The 19,684-nt window shown below is 38.6% G+C and overlaps 1 protein-coding gene across 3 annotated transcripts in view; it reads right to left on the bottom strand.

Moving 5' to 3' along the window:
- LOC127369576 (B-cell receptor CD22) overlaps positions 1 to 19,684 on the bottom strand; it is a 137,158-nt gene that overhangs the window by 16,337 nt on the left and 101,137 nt on the right. Inside the window, exons 2-5 of one of the 3 annotated variants that reach the window (XM_051411071.1) lie at positions 2,993 to 3,074; positions 2,338 to 2,721; positions 1,755 to 2,060; positions 1,392 to 1,652 (exon numbers count right to left, since the gene is read on the bottom strand). The exons of 1 other annotated variant lie outside the window; for it this stretch is intronic. In XM_051411071.1, the coding sequence (XP_051267031.1) occupies positions 1,392 to 1,652; positions 1,755 to 2,060; positions 2,338 to 2,721; positions 2,993 to 3,065 (1,024 nt within the window). In that variant the 5' untranslated portion in view covers positions 3,066 to 3,074. Of the gene's footprint in view, positions 1 to 1,391; positions 1,653 to 1,754; positions 2,061 to 2,337; positions 2,722 to 2,992; positions 3,075 to 3,477; positions 3,622 to 19,684 lie in introns of those variants that run through there. One more of the 3 variants, XM_051411074.1, reaches the window with a different exon arrangement.

Raw genomic sequence — 19,684 nt, 5'->3', positions numbered from 1 at the left:
GTACCTGACTGATTCAGCTATGTATTTCAGCCTAAGTAAGAAGCAGAACTTGAGATAGAGCCACAGCGTGCTATCAGCCCTGTGAAAAATTAAAGTTACCTCCCTAGCTGTTACTAACACGTGCTCCAGCCTGTGTAAACTTTAAAGAGCCCATCCCCTGACTGTTACTGCCTTACATGTCAGTTAGTGCATGTGAAATTTGTTGTGCCCACTAGAGCCACTATGGTCTTGTAGCTACCCCTCCTCCACATAAAGCCACTCCCATAGTGTAAGCAAACACATTGTTTGGTTAGATCGCCCGTTTTACCAACGAGTCCATGCCCCTCTTAACAGAATCTGTCCGATATTCAGATTTTAGCAAGAGCAGCAAGAATTTCATGGTATGACATTACGAGATGAAAATAAAACTTGATAAGCTGAGTTCTCTGCGTTATATGACAGCTGTGTGCATCTGAAACCATTAGAGATGAATATGAATTTATAGTAAATTATCTTGTGTGCACAAGATAAAAAATATTTTCTTTTGGGGACTTTAGGGGCTGCGTACCTCTCAAACACTGTCTACTGATTGTTGAGACTGATGCTTTCATATATATCAGACAGGGTCACTGTAAAATACTTCAAACAAACAGTTCAGTACAATGAAGGTTAGTATTTTCCCACCTGAGTCTGTTGTGGAGTTTGATGTTTCCACTTAAACCACCTGGAAGACATTAGAGAGCTGTCAGAATAATATACTGTGTTTCAGGTTAAATAGATGATAGAAGTAAGGACTGATGGGAAACAGCATAATTGGATGCATAAAAACATACAGATTAAAATACAATTGGTAGAGATTGGTGATGAAACTAAAGGAGGACAGTAAATCACAGAACAGGTGGTCTGAACAACAACTTTTGTTCTCTTTTGAGAGTTTCAGAGTCAACCACTTTAATCAGTACAAAACTGTAAATGTGAGGAATCTGTTGGTACAGAAATAAACAAAACTGACAGATCACATCCTCATCCATGCTCTCACCATGAACGTACGTTTAGTTAAAACTTCAGTGCCAGAGAGTTTATTGTGTCACATCCTTTAATTTGTGATACTTACCAAACACAGAGAGCAGTGCAGATGAGAATGACAACAATGATCCCTCCAACAGCTGAACCCCATTGTAGAGAGGAGACTGAAAGGAAAGAAAGGTTGAATGTTGTAAAAATACTGATGTAACCATCGTTGAAGTCTCTCTTTTAACATCTAGGTCAAGTTTAATTGTATAGAATAAATTCATACATATGCAGAAAAAGTGCGAGGTACTAAAACCAAGAAACTACAATACAGCTGCAAGAAAGAAGATAAACAGAAAAGAAGAAAGTAATTATATAATAAGATTCAGTTCTACATTTACCTGCACTGTTTAAATGAATCCATGATGACGACTGATTACCAAGATCATTTGTAGCCACACAGTAATAAACTCCTCCATCTGTCACATTGAAGCTGTAAAACGGTCCTTCAGATACATTCATGGGTCCATCTTTGCTGTTCTTGAACCAGGTGAAGCGGCTGACGGGAGGCTTGGCTCTGCTGGAGCAGGTCAGGTTCACCCAGCTACCTGCTGACACCAAACCTGATGGACTGATGGACACTGAGGTGTCTTTAGGAGCATCTGAGGAAAATGTGAGATTAACTTTATTCATTGAAAATCAGCTGACATCCCATGATTCATCATGTGCTGACAGGATCCAATAACAAACTCTGGTTGTCTTACATGAAACACTGAGAGTCTTTCTCTCCTCTGCTGTCTTGTTATCTTTTCCTTCATTCACAGGATATCTGACAGAACAGGTGATGTTGTATCCATCATGTTGGTCTGACAGAGTGATGCTCTCCTGGATTTTAGTTGTGAAGGTTCCATCTGTGTTTTCCTCTATTTGGTTGTGAGAGTCTTGTTGGAGATTCCAGGTGAGTTTAGGAGGGGAGTGTGGACAGGGAGTGAAAGCTGAGCAGGTTATAGTGACAGACTGCTTCTCCTTCAGATCACCTGAGATCTCAATTCTGGGGCTCGGAGGAGAATCTAAAGGTTTAAATCAAACAGATGAAGCTGATACTTCTGTACTGAAACCGCATAAAGTATAAATAACAGTTTGTTCTGCTTTACACTGTCCCAGAATTTGACCATTTTAATGTCAAACTGTAACAATAGACTCAGTGTTTAATCAGAATTTAAATTCATGGTAAAGTGAAAAACCTCCAAATTGATAAAGTGTGCTGTTTAGACCAAAACTGTAACTGATTTCACTTTTTATTCTAAACAATAACATTATAGACTGAAAGAAACAAAGCTCTCTTACCTTTAACTGTTATTTGAAGAGGATCACATTCAGCTGTTGCTCTGAAAGGCCAGTTCATGATTCTGAAGTAGTATGTGTCTGTATAACTTGTGATTAAACTGGAAAACAGAGTGGTGCAGTTTTTCTTACTCAGGTTTCCAGTAATATTCATTGGATACTTCTTAACTGTCTTACTACTGTTGAAAATCACATTGTTTGGATAGAGGCCAAATCTGTAGTCAGTTTTAATCCACACTCCAAAGGTTTCTCTGCTGCTTTTAAAATCTTGTTCTGGTTCAGCTCTAAAGTTACATGGGATTTGCAAACAAGATCCACTCAGTGCTTCCATCTTCTTTGGTGCAGTAATGAAGAGCTTTGACCTCTGAGGACAATCAGCCAAAGCACCTGTAAAATCAGACTCATGATGAACAAAATGTGGAAAAAATCATCATGAAGAGAAAGTTCATGATAAACAAATCAGCATTGTGTTGCATGCTGGTCTTTTTCCCTGTCCTGTTAACAATTTCTATATAAAACATTTCACTTTGCAGTCAGGACATGAAGAGTTGGAAAAAGTAACTCTATCTGCACTGATCTTTCTGCTTTGTTTCTAAATGAAGTCCAAACTGTAAATGATTAACGTCTCCAAATAAAAGTGACTGAACAAACAGCTCACCTGAAAGAAAGAAGACACTCAGTAACATGATGGCTGTCACCATATTCACAGACAGGACTGCAATCACACTCATCACCTGGATCTAAAATAAAGTTATTCTTCAAAATTTGAATAGAAGCATCTTTTAAACAAATCCTTCATGTTGTTTTAAAGCAACCTCAGATTCACACATTCAAACCAGGAACTTGCCATGTCCAACCAGATGTTACTGTGTTATAAGTAGTGATGAATAATATCTGCAGAGTTGCTCTGAAAACAGTTTCAATATAAAATCAGAATGATCCAGTCTGAGTTTATGATATTATAATTCAAATAAAATGTTGCTGAAGAAACTTCTCATTTCTTTGAGGATCATTTCTGCTAAAACAAAACCCAACAAATAAAATATATCATGTCTTTTTCAGTGGAGTTCATGAAAAGCAGCAAAATAAAAACTCTCTGGGTTAAAAAGTTCAAACATAAAAAGCAGTTACATTTGACCTTACCAAACGAGCCTGCAGATAAACCGGAGAAACAATTAGTTTTAAAATCAGACAATCTGTGAATTTCAGCAGAACTGCAACAGACACAGTAACAGTCTTCCCTGCTAAGCCACTGTAACATAAAAGCAAACAGACTTGTTGTTTCAAACTAGATATCACACGACTAAAATACTGCTGAAATACAAGAAGTCTTTGCTCTTCCTGTTTGCACCCTGTGAGTGAGGAAGTCAGCTTTTGTTGCATCTTAACCTTCTTAGGGTGAAAAAGACTTATTCATTATGTATTCTTAAATAAAAGGAAGTCTTATTTTAGTACATATTACTGTACTAGATACTGTACATGCAGTTAAGATTAGTTGAACAGTATACATAAAATGTACTGAAGGATTCCCCAGGAGGAAGAGCTGGAACATGTGAAAAGCGATGTCTACCCTGTTGTAGACCTGCTGCCACTGCGACTCAGTCCTGGATAAACAGCAAGAAATGGATTTATACTAACAGACAGAGCTGGTAAAGCTGATTTTGCAAGTTTCAATCAGTGATAATATTTGAAGAAGGTGTGAGTTGTGAACCTCACAAGGAAACATCAAAGAATAAATATTCAATACACAGACAATAAACACCATTCTGGAGCACATGATGAAGACATTTTGTTGCAGAGAGCTGTGTGGCTACAGTCACTATGATCATCCTGCAGAAGCACAGAAGCACCAAAACAAGTTTCCCTTTTTACTTATAGTTCTCTGCTTTTTCTCAGCGCCCTGTTCACAACTTAACCACTTTACATCCCCCCACTTCTCTTTGGTCCTGTCACTATGGTTTATCAGCAACAGATAAAGTACTCAAACACTGTTCAAAAGAAAGAAAAAAGGCCGTTATCTTAATTGTGATTAAAGATTGAATTATGAGATGTTTGTGAGCTAAAGAGGATATCTGATGAACCTTGTGCATAATGACTCAACAAATTCTTAATTGTTAACACCCAAAGATTATTTCATACATGTTGGTACCACAGAGTTTTTGCTGACTTCATCACTGCTGCTCTGTAATAACAAGCTGATGAGAGAAGTGAGTGACTAATATACTTTGTTCACTTTAAATACTCAATTAAAACACTTTTTAATAACATTACACATATCCAACTACAACAACTCTTCATCCTTTCTATTCACACCCTGTGAGCGAGGAGCTTTTGTTAATATTATTTATTATTAATTATTTATTTTGAGTGTTTTCTATTATTATTAACTTTACCCAACAAACTAGTGTTGTGATGTATTGACTGCAAACCCATGTGTCTTATTTTTTCTGCAGTATATTTTATTTTATTTTGCAATTGTTTCAACTGTAAAACAACAAAAACAACAACAATGGATTGTAAGGAGGACAGTCAAAGGGGACAAAGATTTAGATGATCCTGCTGAGTTTCTTCTTGTTAAGTGTTTAAAGCAACAGACAGAGCTGGTGAGGGTCCTGCTGGGTCAGGTGAGGAATCTGTTGTCATTTTGTATTTGGATTGCATATAGGTGACTAGAAACATTTTTACATTTTAGCATAAATAGAACTACAGTAATACTTTAATCCATGCATTTACTGACACTGAAATTACCTTCCTCTGTAAACTTAAAGCTCCCTCCATTTTCTCAGCGCTTTGTACATGACATCTTCCACCACTTCTCTTTTACCCACTTTAACTCATCAACCACACACTGACAAACCTCATGCTTTTAAAACTTATTTCATTTACAGAAATATCTTCAGCACTGAAACACTATGGAGTACTGTGAGATGATGACAAGTCAACTTGATACCACAGGGTACATTTGATGTGTCTTTAAATAAATGTGATATTCTCTTGAAGGACTTGTACCACACTGTTGACTGTGTTTGTAATGTTTGAACTGTGTGCCTCTGTCAGAACTTGATTTAATAGATAACAGCTGAACTGTATTCAGGAATTAAAGGTCCAGTGTGGACGATTTTGTGGCATCTAGCAGTGTAGTTGCAGATTGCAACACACTCGCTTCACCCTCCCTTTTCCCATCCTGGCTGTGACTGTTAGTCTTATTAGTTCCATGTAACTCATACTATTGATTTTACAGCCCTAACTTTACTGTTTTGGTTCACTCTCACAGCTTTCATCAGCCTCATTTTCAGATGCAGAAGTAAAAGTCAAAGTAAAAAGCTCTAAGATTCACTGTTCACTACCTGCTCAGCACCAAACTGTAGGCAGATACAGGTAGAGACAGCTGTCATGGCCATGGCTGTACCCTTGCCTTTTCCTTGTGTTTTTCTTTTGTTTCCCCCTCCCCTGTGTCTCCTATCTGTGTGTTGTGGGCGTGGGTTTCCCTCCTGCCTTCCAGCTCTGCTCCACACAGTATATATGCAATGAAACCATCAACTCTCTCAGTCTACGCACCTACCTCCAGTCAACACAACAGTATATCTACTCTGGTTCTCCAGCTACTCAGTGCCTGATCGGCAGTCTACAACAGGGAAGTTTACACCTGCCTGCCTGCCAGCCACCATTCGTAAGCCATTTCCTCAACCCTCCCCTCATCATCACCATCTTCATCATCTTCACCTTTAGAATAAAACCTACTAAACGTCACCATGAATCTGAATCTGTGTCTTGTATTTGGGTCCACATCTTTATCCAACATGACAACAGCTGGTGATCACAGTGGAGCATTTAGCATCGTAAAGAACCAGAGAGTTTTAGAGACTTTCACTGTGATAGATGGACCACTCATGACTTAAAGTAGAAAAAGACATTCAACTGTACATTCAATTCAGTTTTATTTGTATAGCGCCAATTCATAACAAAAGTTATCTCAGGACACTTTTTCAAATAGAGCAGGTCTAGACCGAACTCCTTCTAGCATTATTTACAGAGACCCAACAGTTTCCACCATGAGCAAGCACTCACTCAGAGACTCAGTGCCAGAAGGTCATATTTTATTAAAGTCATTCCTGCAGCACAGAGAAACTTCTTGTGTTACAAACAGCACTGTTTGATCTACATTAACAATCTTCCAACTATTAGAAATCAAATCTGAAAGTTAATCATTTCTTATTTAAATGTTTACATTTACAGTCAGACTTAGAGACAGAAATAAATACAACAGCTAACATATTTTATCTGAAATATAACAATTGACTATAGCTGTCATATAGATTCAGTGAAGTAAAAAGGACTGTTTTTGTCCTTGTCCTGAAAACTCTCAAAAAGACCTTTGAAGTCATAATGTGTAAGTGTCAGTTTTTCGAAGATAAACCATTATCTTTGAAGAAAACAGAGAAAAAGCTCCAGTTATAAAAGAGCAGTCATACAGAAGAAATCCTTCAGAGACAATGATGTTTAGATATCCATGTCTCCATTAACATCAGTGATTGTAGACCAGAATGCAATGGGCCAAATTTCATTAAGGAGAGTTAATCTCACTTTATATTAGGCTTCGATTTACCAAAACAAGCTCAAGGAGCTGCTGGCATTTCTCTTCCAGCTGCATTAAACTCACTGCAGAGCACTAACACCACTCTCTCTCTGTGTTGTTTCATTTCCACAGGACGCAGTAGAAGCAGACGATGTCAACAGAGAGACTGAGATTGAAGCTTCATGAAGGAGAAGAGCAAGAGGTCATGTTCACCATTAATGTAATATATTTCTTACTCCTCTAATTTTTAAATATTCAACATATTCAACACAACAAATCATATTAATGATCAAATGTTCTGTATGTAAAATCTATCTGCAAAGTAACTAGTAACTATAGCCAGGGCCGTAGCTACCACAGAGGATACAGAGGTCATGTCCTCAGTATTTCTGGGTCAAAATGTGGTAGTTTCTTTGCAGATAGATTTTACATACAGAGCATTTGATCATTAATATGATTTATAGTTACATTAAACCAAGAAGATGTAATACTGTTGAATATTTAAGAATATTCAATAGCAATAGGCCATTTACGCAACAACCGGAAATACGCCACGGTAGCATAAACCCACTTCTGTTGTATGCTTTGTTGATGGAGAATTGGCAGCTTACGGTACCGTTAGAGTTTTTTCGACAAGCCTGACTTGTTCACCAGCACCGATGTGGTGAAGAGTGTGGAGATACATTCGTCCACTAAAGGAAACAAACTGGAAAAGGGATATAAATTCTTCCACGAAGAATTTATCTGCAATTACCAAGGTAAGTAAAGAAGAACATTGCTAACATTATAGCATTAGCCATATAACCGGTTATAACTCTGTTAACTGTAAAGTAACGTTAAGTAATGATAAATCTTAGGTGTTGTGAATTTGTAATATAAGGTATAACACATCGCACTGAAGATGTTGTGTGTATGTTTAAGTGAGATGGCATGAGATAACATAACAACCAGTAATTTGGTGAAGCTGTACTAAGTAAATGTGAAATGTTACTGACATTGTGTTGTGACTTAACATTAATGTTACGAAGTGAAGTGTATTTCTATGTGAGATAACACATAATGTTTTCTTGTTGCATGCGGTTATAGTATCAAATATACTCCAGGGACAGATTGTAGTGAGATGTAGATGCTACAGGTCAATGAGGAAGAGTGAGGAGCCTCACAAACTGGAGGTTTCATTGATGTAACAGCATAAGTATGACTTAAATGTAACCTGTTTAATTTGTTATTGTGTCTAGATATCACTGGAAGCAGAAAGTGCCAACCTGAAAGCTTTCTCCTGCAGTTGTGCAGCTGGTAAAGGATTCTGCAACCACATAGTTGCCACCCTGTACCAGACTGCACATTATTCACAGCTGGGTCTGCAGGCTGTTCCACCCCTTCTGGCCTGCACAAGTGGCTTGCAAAGATGGCACAGACCAAGAACACAGGTGGGTTTGTGATAAACATGTCATTATGATTTTTTTTTTTTTATGAATCTTTTTATTGGAGGATTAAGGATGTTACATTTTACAGGAAGTGAAACAGTTCTCCAGTTTTTGTCAGTATGATTTTAAGAACCGATGCGTATCTGTAAATTATAAAAACACCCCCAGTAGTGACTACAGACTGTAACTGCTTTTTGCCTTTTATTTTTAAGGGAATCCATCCTGAACCTGTTAGTGAGCTGGTGCTGCAAAACCTCATCATACACCACATGGCTCCAGAATTTCCATCCCTTCCGCTGATGCAGCACACCTTGCATTACACCTTGCATTTCATCCCGACACTACATCAGCTAATGCATCTCGAGTCTCTTCAAGTGTCACCAGAGCTGTCGGCAGCAGTCCAAATGTCTTGCGTGGACACAACTACCGACTGCCAGTCGTTTTCGGGATGCCTGCGGTAGTAGGGCGGGTAGTGCTGAGCAGGAGTCTGCAGCTGTTCACATGATCAGAGGCTCCACAATGCAAACAGCTGCGATGAAGCGTGGTCTGCTGGTGGAGCCTGAAGTGCTGGCAAACTATGCTGAAATAATGCAATGTAATGTGTTACCAGCAGGTTTCATCATTCACCCTGACGCACCACATCTCGGGGCCAGTCCAGACGGTCGGGTGTATGACCCTACAGAGTCGCCTCCTTTTGGCCTGGTTGAGGTGAAGAGCAGCACAAAAAACGATCCTTCTCAGGTTGCTCACCTCAAGCTGCAGGAAGGCCACGCCAATCTGAGACGTACATACATATAGTAAATAGTTTAGTGTTCACACATATTCTTGTATGTGTGAACACTAAACTATTTACACATTATTTATACATTATTTACATACACAACATTAATTAATTCACTCTGCAAAACAAAAAGGTCCTTGATAATTTGCTAGAACACAGCAGTTAAGTCAGATCTGATCCACACTGCCAATCAGTGTGAGCGGCACGGCAGAGTCCCAGATGTGAAAGGACTTTACTCTACCGATCACTCTCTCCACTATTATTCTGAGGCGGGCAATGGCTTGGGTTTGTTCTGTTTCCTCCTTGCTGAATTGAGCTGAATGCTTAAAAGGTGGAATGATGAGCTTAGCTCCAACGTCAGCAAGGAGGTCTTGAATGAGAAACCCTTTGTCTGCCATGATATCTTGGCAGCCTTCCTCACCTGCCCTCTTTGCTTTTGTCCAGTACACCTGTCTATGCGCAGAGGGTGCAATCGACTCCCAAAAAATAGTAAAAACCCTCTTGGATGGAAATTTGGTGTAGAAACGAATTTGGTCGTCCGATGAACAGTATCGGCTGAAGAGAGTAGGGGGTGGTAGGTCAGTCTTTTGCAACATGGCTTCTAAGTCATGGATGTAATCTAATGCCTCATCCAGAGCACCTGTAAAGATAAAGAAATTAAAAACCAGTCTTAACATATTTATGATACCTTTCAACCCAACACAGAGCAGTAATCACATGTGTCAAATTGAAATGTCGCACGAGCATCTTGCTGCATTAACGTTACATTTGAAATTTGTCAACAGGCTATGTTACAGAGTTAATCAGAATCAGAATACTTTAATAATCCCGGGGGAAATTATTTTTGTAACAAACTCCAGATATACATACAACATATATTATACAAACAACATATATTAGAAAAAAAAAAAATAATAATATATATATATATATATATATATATATATAAATATAAAAGAGACATAGGCTAACGTTAGTTGAATTTCATGATATAGACATATGAAGTTTTTCAGTTAGAAATGCATTTATCCATTAACGGTACACATAGTTGGCTTGCGTTAACTTAGCCTACTAAACACATTATGAACAATCTTACCTGCACGTAGTCATAATCTATCCTTACTGCCTTAGCCTTAGCCACCATGTCACTATCTTCACAGCATAGTTGGATAGACTGACGTTTGAAGGTTCTGTCATATACGGCCTTCTCAAAGGAGCAGTAAAATTGTTCCAAGGGAATAGGCTTGGGACAACATCACTCTTCAGGCGACGAACGACGCAGCCACCAATGTAATCATCCGTAGAAAAGTGTTGGCTGCAGACATAAGTGCTACCTCTTTTTACAGTAAACTTGTTCCCTTCCTCTCTTTGGATCGCCTGTATCCATTTGGGTTTCAGGTTTGGATCCACAGGAAAAGAATGAAATGAAAGGTAGGGCTGTTTTTTGGTTGGAAGACGAACAGCCTGGAACACAACAGAAATTGCGACTCTTCGACATTGTCCACATCTGCTGCGCTAGCCCGCTACGATAACAGGAAGTTCTACTACGCTACAATGACGTATTTCCGTTCGAAAAATGCGGTAGTGCGTAAAAGGCCTATGACCAATCTGATTGGTGAAGTGTTAGCCCTTGACTAGCGAATCAGTGAGTGCAAAAAAAAAACAGAAGTGACGATGGTAAACATACTACGCTAACGCCAGTATCTTGTTGTTATTAGCCATCGTATTTTCTGTTCAGCGAGTAATGACAATAACGATCCTTCTTGACTACTATCAACACTCTCTGATGAAAACAATGACTGACGACAGCGTGCGCTGTGTTTACTAGGTCTAGAGTGATCCGTCATTTCTGGTTTTCATTTTTTTGGGGCGAGAACACAGATTAGCACCGTCTGCTGTTATTGGGACGTAGTACGCCTTGCGCACACGCAGTACGTACACTCCAGTCGGTTTGGTGTGTACGGAGGCACTTTTTTGACCGATTCGGGGAGACAGGAGCCAACTGATCAGTCCGACTGCTTTTCTTCCGATGGTCGGCCGTCGGGTTGGTGTGTCCTGGCCTTTAAAGGCTCCCATCCACCATCCCTCGGCCGCACTGTTGCCGTCATACGGACCAGGAGAGAGGCCACTGTCGTCCGCACTGCTCCATTTCAAAGACTTTTAAACAGTTTTATTCTCTGTTTTTAAATTAATAAATTGTATTGTTTTAACTTCAGTTGACTGGCTGCTGATTGACTGAGTGCACCTCAGTACAACTCAGGTTTTAAATCGGGGCTTCACACCCCTGTCACACTTACCTTCACTGGTTTGTTGCAGCATCTTGATCTAAACCACATGAAAGAAAAGGAGATGAATGAATCAAAAACAAGAATAAAAGTTAAACATGAACTTGAAACATTTAAAAGAGACCAATAAGTCTTTATCTGCAAATGATCATATCATAGAAAAGTTATTCTCACCATTCAAAGATGATGATTGTACTGTAGAGCATTACGATTCCCAGGATCTTCACGTAGACAAAAACCCCAAACTCTGGATTAACTGTAACAAGACAGCATGGTCACCTTCTCCTTAATGGAAAAAATCACAGCTCTAAAACACCCTGAACTTTAATTCCTTCTGTTAACCTCAAGTATGTAACTGACATCCCATGAATCATCATGTGCTGACAGGATCCAATAACAAACTCTGGTTGTCTTACATGAAGCACTGAGAGTCTTTCTCTCCTCTGCTGTCTTGTTATCTTTTCCTTCATTCACAGGATATCTGACAGAACAGGTGATGTTGTATCCATCATGTTGGTCTGACAGAGTGATGCTCTCCTGGATTTTAGTTGTGAAGGTTCCATCTGTGTTTTCCTCTATTTGGTTGTGAGAGTCTTGTTGGAGATTCCAGGTGAGTTTAGGAGGGGAGTGTGGACAGGGAGTGAAAGCTGAGCAGGTTATAGTGACAGACTGCTTCTCCTTCAGATCACCTGAGATCTCAATTCTGGGGCTCAGAAGGGAATCTGTGGTTTCAAATTTAACACAATTTATATTTAAAAAAAAGAAACACAAACACTTGCCAAATGCCAAAGGTTCAGTACAGTGACACTTCTGTATTGAAGTTTAGAATAAATAAGAGTTTGTTTTGCTTTTCTGTGTCCCAAAATCTGACATTTTTAATTTCAATTATTTTGCAGAGCTGCTTTCGATGCAGCTACATTTTTACCAGCTATGATTGTTAGGTCCAATATTGAAGTGATCCAGATATTTTAATGGGCAAGTGACAGGAGAAAAAGTTTTAGATCAACTGCCGCTTAAATTTAATATATTTTAACACACACTGTATACTGTATCTAGAACAGGTGCTGTAAAGCTTTTTAATAATATGATTCTTTAGTAATACTTACTAAAGTAATGAGTTGTGCACTTATTGCAGTACAAAACTGTGGACCACATGATCAAGACATTTTGTTGCAGAGTGCTCTGTGGCTACAGTCACTACATAATAATCCTGCAGAAGTACTTGTTGACAGAACCAAGAAACCAACTTCCCCTGTCTATTTACAGTTCTCAGCTTTTTCTCAACACTCTGTTCACAACTTCAGTTTAAATACACTGCACCTCTTCTCATTGGCCCTCTCACTCTGGTTCTTCAGCCACACAGATACATTGAACTGTGAGCCCCACCATGTGGCTGACATTTGTTGTTCACAGTGAAATATATTTAACATCTATGTGGGATGGACTGCTGGTAAAATCTCAGATCTGCAGACTTTGCATATTACACCATGATCAGGTAAAAATTAAATTGGCCCCATATTTTGGTTTATGACCTGATACTTGCAAAATCAATTATATCAGCCTCAGCTATTTTCTGTTTAGTGCTCATTAGCAAATATTAGCATGCATATAGTATATTACCTGCCAAATTTCAACATGTTATCATTGTCACTGCATGCTGATATTAGCATTTAATTTAAGGCACAGTCACTATGCTGGTTGTGACTGTAAGTCCTGTTATTGTCTTTGGTGTTTTTTGGTTCACTTTCACAGCTCTCAACCTCATCCTCAGTGAGATCTTTAGTTGCTCTTTGGTTTCGCCCCAGTTACACCTACATCTTGATGCAGCCATGGGGTTTGTGTGCTGATGAAGCCCCGATAGCCTACTGCTACTGGGTAGATGGTAGGATGGTAAGCACGATGAGCAGATCAGTTTTGGCAGCAGCAGAATATAGCACTGTGTATGGCCGGAGTGATGTGGTGGTGATCTCTAAAAGGAAGTACAGCATTATAACGAGGTCAACTCTCATATTCCAGTCGTTGCCTGGAGAAAGAAGTCTGGTGCACCTGGTGCTCTTTCCAGGCCTGATGAACAGGTCATTCAGTTCTGAGATTCAATTCAGACTTTAATCCTAAACCGAAACAAGTGTTTAGATTCTGTCCTATCATCAGATTGTTAACAATTATGATGCTGAACACAAAGGAAAGTAACTGAGTAGCTGTATTTGGTCTATAAGTACCGTTCTTACATGTCCAGTGTGTAGGATTTTGTGGCATCCAGCAGAGTAGTTGCAAATCCCTTGTGTCTCTCTTCTCTTCTAAAAAATTAAGGAAACACTCCTGGGTTGCAAAATGCTAAAACAAAAAACAAAAAAAACCCGCAACAGCCCCGAGCTAGAGCCAAAGATTTGTTTGTCCTATTTGGGCTGCTGTAGAAACAGGCCTGTTCAACATAGCGGACTCCATGTAAGGTGACCTGCGGCATCTGTAGATACAAAAAGCTAATTCTAAGGTAACAAAAACATAATGTATTTTGGTGATTATAATAAAAACTTAGTTATGGAAACTCCAATAATGCCAATAGATGCTCCTGAATATTTCCAATTAAGGTTATACTTAAATTTCACTACAGTTCAGAGGAAACCAAAACTATATTCATTTATGAGATTTGAGATTGTACACACAAAGTATATGTAAACATATTGAAAGAAATATCTACATGAAGTGTTATATATTCCCAACACTATATAAATAGTTATAATTTGATCCACAACCAACCAACTCAATGCCACTTCACATTCATGCAACAGTGACAATAATACTGTTATGTTATATTCAATAGTATAACACTCACAGAGTGGGGGAAGCACATCATTAGATTACAGTATTGCTCCTTATGTAAATGAACTGAATATCACTGTGGACAGCATACAGTATAAAGAGAATAGTGAGTGATTCATAAATTCAACAATCAGTTTTTACTATGCTTTTACTAACGTTTTCGAAAAAACATGCAGGAGAAATTACACTACTACAAGAACTGTAGATGTGAGGATTGTAGAAAGCACCCTTGTAACAGTGGGTATGTGGGCTGTAAAAGTAAAAAATAAAGTGATCTGTGGTTCACCCCTTTTTCACTGTAATCACTTTATTTTACAGTCTGAATACCCTGTAACTACACTATTTACACTGCAAAACATTTTTCATTACAAACTAAACAGAAAAAGTGTGACAGAAAATGACACCTTCTGATATTCTACATAGAGGAGGACTTATTCTCCCCTCTACCCAACTCACATTTTCAGATTCCATACACCTCTGTGCAGCACCAGTCTGACAGAGGTTACTGTTCATGTCAGCTGGCCCAGCCTGTCTTTGTCTGTAGACAAAGGACCACAGCAGGAGTGTAAGACAGCTGAGAATCTCAACACAGATAGGTATGTTCCACTCTGGTAGCAAAACTATGCCCTCAAGGTTAGAGTGGCACTCTAACCACAAGGTGTGGAGCTGTGAGTAAGTTGAGTTATGAGGAGTGCAGGGTGAGATGGTGTATAGGTCGTCACACTTTCTTCAGTCTTATAGGACCATATTATCACCTTGTAAAGAGACTGCACACTTTCCCTGGTGGACATTTTAAATGACAGCTCTCTTAACCTTTAAGTAATAAATTCAAGACCTGCAGTGATGAGCTCAGCACCTTGTTATTTACATCATGACTGGTTGCACGCCAGCTAGAAATATCTTGATTTGAATGTACTCTTCTGTTCACCCACGAGCAACTAAAATAAAACTGTAAAAAAAAACGAAACAAAAACATACTGATAACATGCTACAACGCACGCAGCTCTGGGGATGTCAGTGGTGGTTGGTCCACCACTTTGGATACTGAAATATCTCAACAACTATTAAAGTGACTGGCATGAAAGTCAATTGAAAACCTTCCTATTCATAGTATTATGACCCCAGGTGGTCATAATGTCATGGCTGATGGGTGTATATTATGCCTAATGTTTTGGAGAATGTTTAGATTTTTTATATTTTATTTATTTTGTTTTGTTGTAATGCCACACTGTAAAGCACTTTAAGCTGTATTTCATGTATGAAAGGTGCTATTTAAATAAAGTTGTTATTGGTATCAAACACAGCTGTACATATATTTAGTGTTGATGTTATATTAGCATGTTCATTCACTAAACTAAAATGATGAACACGGTTAACATTATACCTGCTAAAGGATTAATTTGCACATGTTCATATACAGAGGCACAAACAGATACAGAGATGGTGATTTGTGTGGGACACGACATGACCTCTGTGCCTTTAAATATACAAGTAGGATCAGACTGGGCTACTGCGTTTTTGGTATTCAGTTCACAATAGTTGGCAAGTAATTCAGCAAGTAGGTTCAGAAGTTAAGACTACACCTCATTGTATTCTGGAAAGTCTGGAACCTGTCCATATTCTGTGGATAAGCCCCTTTAGCTTATTAGCTTTTTTGTGTTTGCTAGCCATTTATAAGTCTATGATTTTATTCACAATTATACCTTACAAACTGAAACCACATAACACCTTGTATCTATTCAGTAAATAGACAATTATCTTAAGGCTGGCATCTCCCTCCATCTCACCCTACACCGACATGGTGGACCAACACATCAGGTGGCTGACACGAAGAATGCCAGCAGAACAAGACGATGTCAGAGGCCAACTCGTCACACAACAGCTGAGAATGGAACTGCAGACAGGGAAAGCTACGTGAAGGCTAATTAGACTACTCAAGGTTAGGACCTGAGATGTGGAGCATCAAGTGTTGAAAGGGTCTTGTTATGCAACGCAGAGGTCTTTGAGGAGGAGATGTCATCTCCAACTATGTCTGAGACAAATTATCACTTCATAGACAGCTTTACACTTCAGATGGTACAGAAACACCTGGTTACGCAGTAGCCACTTTCAAATTCATTCACTGATAACCATTTTAGATTTTTACTGAAATTTATAACATAAACAAAAGTACACACCACGGCAGTCAGTCAGGTCCCGGTACTGCCACTTCCTTGTTCCTGGTGTCTCGCCAAAACTCTGCCCTCTTGCGCAATCTGCCTTTTGCGCTACTCTTAACATAACAATTACCCCCTTGAGGGAAAAAGGGGGCAGTAGAATAAGAGTAGATGAGTATATCAGTTCAAGAACAAAACCCAAATCAACAGCAGCAATAACTCTTCAGAGTCATTGACAGGTATCAGTTTCATCTTGACCTTAACTCACAAATACTGTGTTAGCCTTCAGTATCTTAATTATATCATGAGAAAGTCAACTAGAGACTGGAAACACTTTTTCACTTTTTTAGATAACAAACAGACACAACCACAATGGCAAAGTCACTGCTGACAGGGACACATGACAGTGCCTTCTCTTGAGCTTAGCATTAGGAATCCTAAAACAATTTCACAGGGTTATCTTTGTCCTCAAGGGTAAACAGAAGGAAACAATACCAGGAAAACAAGAAGGAGTGTGGAGTTACAGTATGAAGTAGCAATTAGTGCCAAGATATAGGGTGGTGACCTGGCCTTGTTGAAGTAATAACAAAATCTGATGTTCTCAAAGTGCAATTTTATATAATTTATATTTTATATAATATACACCAATCAGCTATAACATTATGACCACCTTGGCACCCTGGTGGTCATAATGTTATGCAGCCCCATACACAAGAAACTGTGATGCGTGTTCTGACACCTATCAGAACCAGCATGAACTTTTTCAGCAAATTTGACCTACAGTAGCTCATCTGTTGGATCGGACCACACGGGCCAACCTTCACTCCCCAGGACCCTGTCTCCGGTTCACCGCTTTTCTTTCCTTGAACCACCTTTGATAGATACTGACCACTGCAGACCGGGAACACCCCACAAGAGCTGCAGTTTTGGAGATGCTCTGATCCAGTTGTCTAGCCATCACAATTTGGCCCTTGTCAAAGTCACTCAAATTCTCACACCACCCATTTTTTCTGCTTCTAACACATCAACTTTGAGAACAAAATCTTCACTTGCTGCCAAATATATCCCACCCATTGACAGGTCCCATATTTATACATTTAATAATATATATTTACAAATAATTGGTTCGTGGGGCAGAATGAAAGCAGCTCAGGGTGAGAACAGAAAGAAGACATTTTTATAATGGACTGCCCGCTTCCTTCTCTTAAGAGCAAACTCTGTAGGATGCATCTAAGATTCCATGTAGTTTTATAAAAGCAGCTTCATATTTGGTATGCTCGGGAGTGTGTGACACACAGCCAGTAAGTGTGAGTGTGAGTCTAAGTTTGATATGTGTCAATGTGGCTTTGCAATCTGCCTCAGTGTGCCAAAGGCATTTGTAGTGGCTCTGTGAATGTCATGTGGTTATCTCCGAGCTCAAGGACAAAAGGAAGAAAACAATGTGCTATAAACAGTCTCCTCTATGTCCACTGTGGTTTGTTTCAAGACACCGAGTTGGAAACCTTTTGACCTACTTTACGCGGGAGTCTGTAAATAGATGAAATAGATACAGAACAGTGACTGCAAGTAGTGGATATAATACATTCTAGTGTCGTTATATTAGTAGTAAAGAAAAGGACATCAGAATAAGGTCTTAAGTGATACAATGTCCTTAAGACATTATTAGTTGATATTTATTATTTTCTTTTACTTCAAATATGTGGTTATAATGTATAATTCTTGACAAGAACATTATGTGAACATAATATTGATAATTAGATAAGGGCTGAAATGTGTAAGTGTAGCCCTATTATTGGATATTCAGCAAATTAGTATTGCTGTTCCATACATTTCAGGGACACAGTTAGCGTAGCTTAGCAATGACTTTAATCAGGTGGAAATAATAACCTGGCTCAGTCAAAAGATAACAAAAGCTCACTAATTGATATCTTATATCTTGTTTAATGTATATAAGCTTACAAGTTTCTCTCTGTTTTTAGTATTTATGCTAAGCAAAGCTGTAGCTTCATATTGTATACATTACAGACATGAGAGTAATGTTGATCCTCTCATATAACTCTCAACAAAAAACAAAACAGGCGGATTTCCCAAAATGTCAAACTATTCCTCTTTACACCCTTTAAACACAGGCTGAGATAACAGACAGCTCCTTCAAGAGCCATGTAAAACCTAATACAACTGTTTTCACAGGTTTTGATGCTGTGTATTCCTCAAAACAAACAAATTAACCTATCTATAATTGTTGTCTGCCACTTTAACCAAATTTTCAATTATTTATGAGAAGAATATTAACCTGTAATCTAACATAGCTTTTTAAACTCTGCAAAGATGATTAACTTACAAAACAACACAAAGCAGAAACAATATGACCCAGGATATGACCATGAACCACCTGCCAAGTATCCACTTGAACAACAGTCCAGGGTTCCTGCTGCATATAAGAAGGCTAATAACGCTGCATCATAAGTGTTGACTGCAGAAGGACACCAGACAGCTGGGTATGACTCAGTAATGCCCTTGATGTGCTTAGGAATGGTACACAGGGTGCAGACAATCAACTGTCAAGACCAACAAGGTCATGGTGAAATCCAAAGTGTGAAGTTGTTAAAGTCAAAGGGCTTGTGTGTTTCTTGAGGAGGTCTTCAGGTGGTCCACTCAATAAACACATGATTTAAAGATCTCTTATGTCAGCACGGCAGCTATTACAAACATTGATCAGTTGTCATTACTAATGTGTACATGGGGAAGGTGATAAGTGTTTGCATGACCCAAATGTATTTATTTACAGAAACCTGAAACCTTTGAAAGCAGGCAGCTGTCATACCCAATCTTTTATTATAGATGGAGGGTCAGTTGAGGCCCATTGGGATGAAAACAAGGACCAGGAGAAGGAATCCAAGAAAAAAATTCACAAGTTTATCTTTGTCCTCCAGAATAATAGAAGACAGACAATACTATAATCTGTATAGTCTTTACACCCAGACAGTGCTTATTTTAGTAGTGAGTCACGACTATTGACTGACCAAGAGGTGCAGTGGTCTTTAGTTAAAAAATATAATATAAGAAAATGTTTAAAATGTCAAATGAAGCACATATTTATAATATTTTAATATTTCTGTTATTTGTCAAATTAATATTATTACAAAAAAAACCAAATGTGTTGGGAAGTGGTTTAAAATAACAAAAATAACATCTTAATATATCATCAATGATATTTTTATATTTTTGTTATAACATACTGGCTTTTCAGACACTTGAAGAACAAAACAAAAATAGATGCTGATCCAAGACCAGCTCATAAGCTG

The sequence above is a fragment of the Dicentrarchus labrax genome, unplaced genomic scaffold (genome assembly GCF_905237075.1).
Source record: "Dicentrarchus labrax unplaced genomic scaffold, dlabrax2021, whole genome shotgun sequence".
Taxonomy (NCBI): Eukaryota; Metazoa; Chordata; class Actinopteri; family Moronidae; genus Dicentrarchus; species Dicentrarchus labrax.
This window is presented reverse-complemented; position numbering and strand designations above follow the sequence as displayed.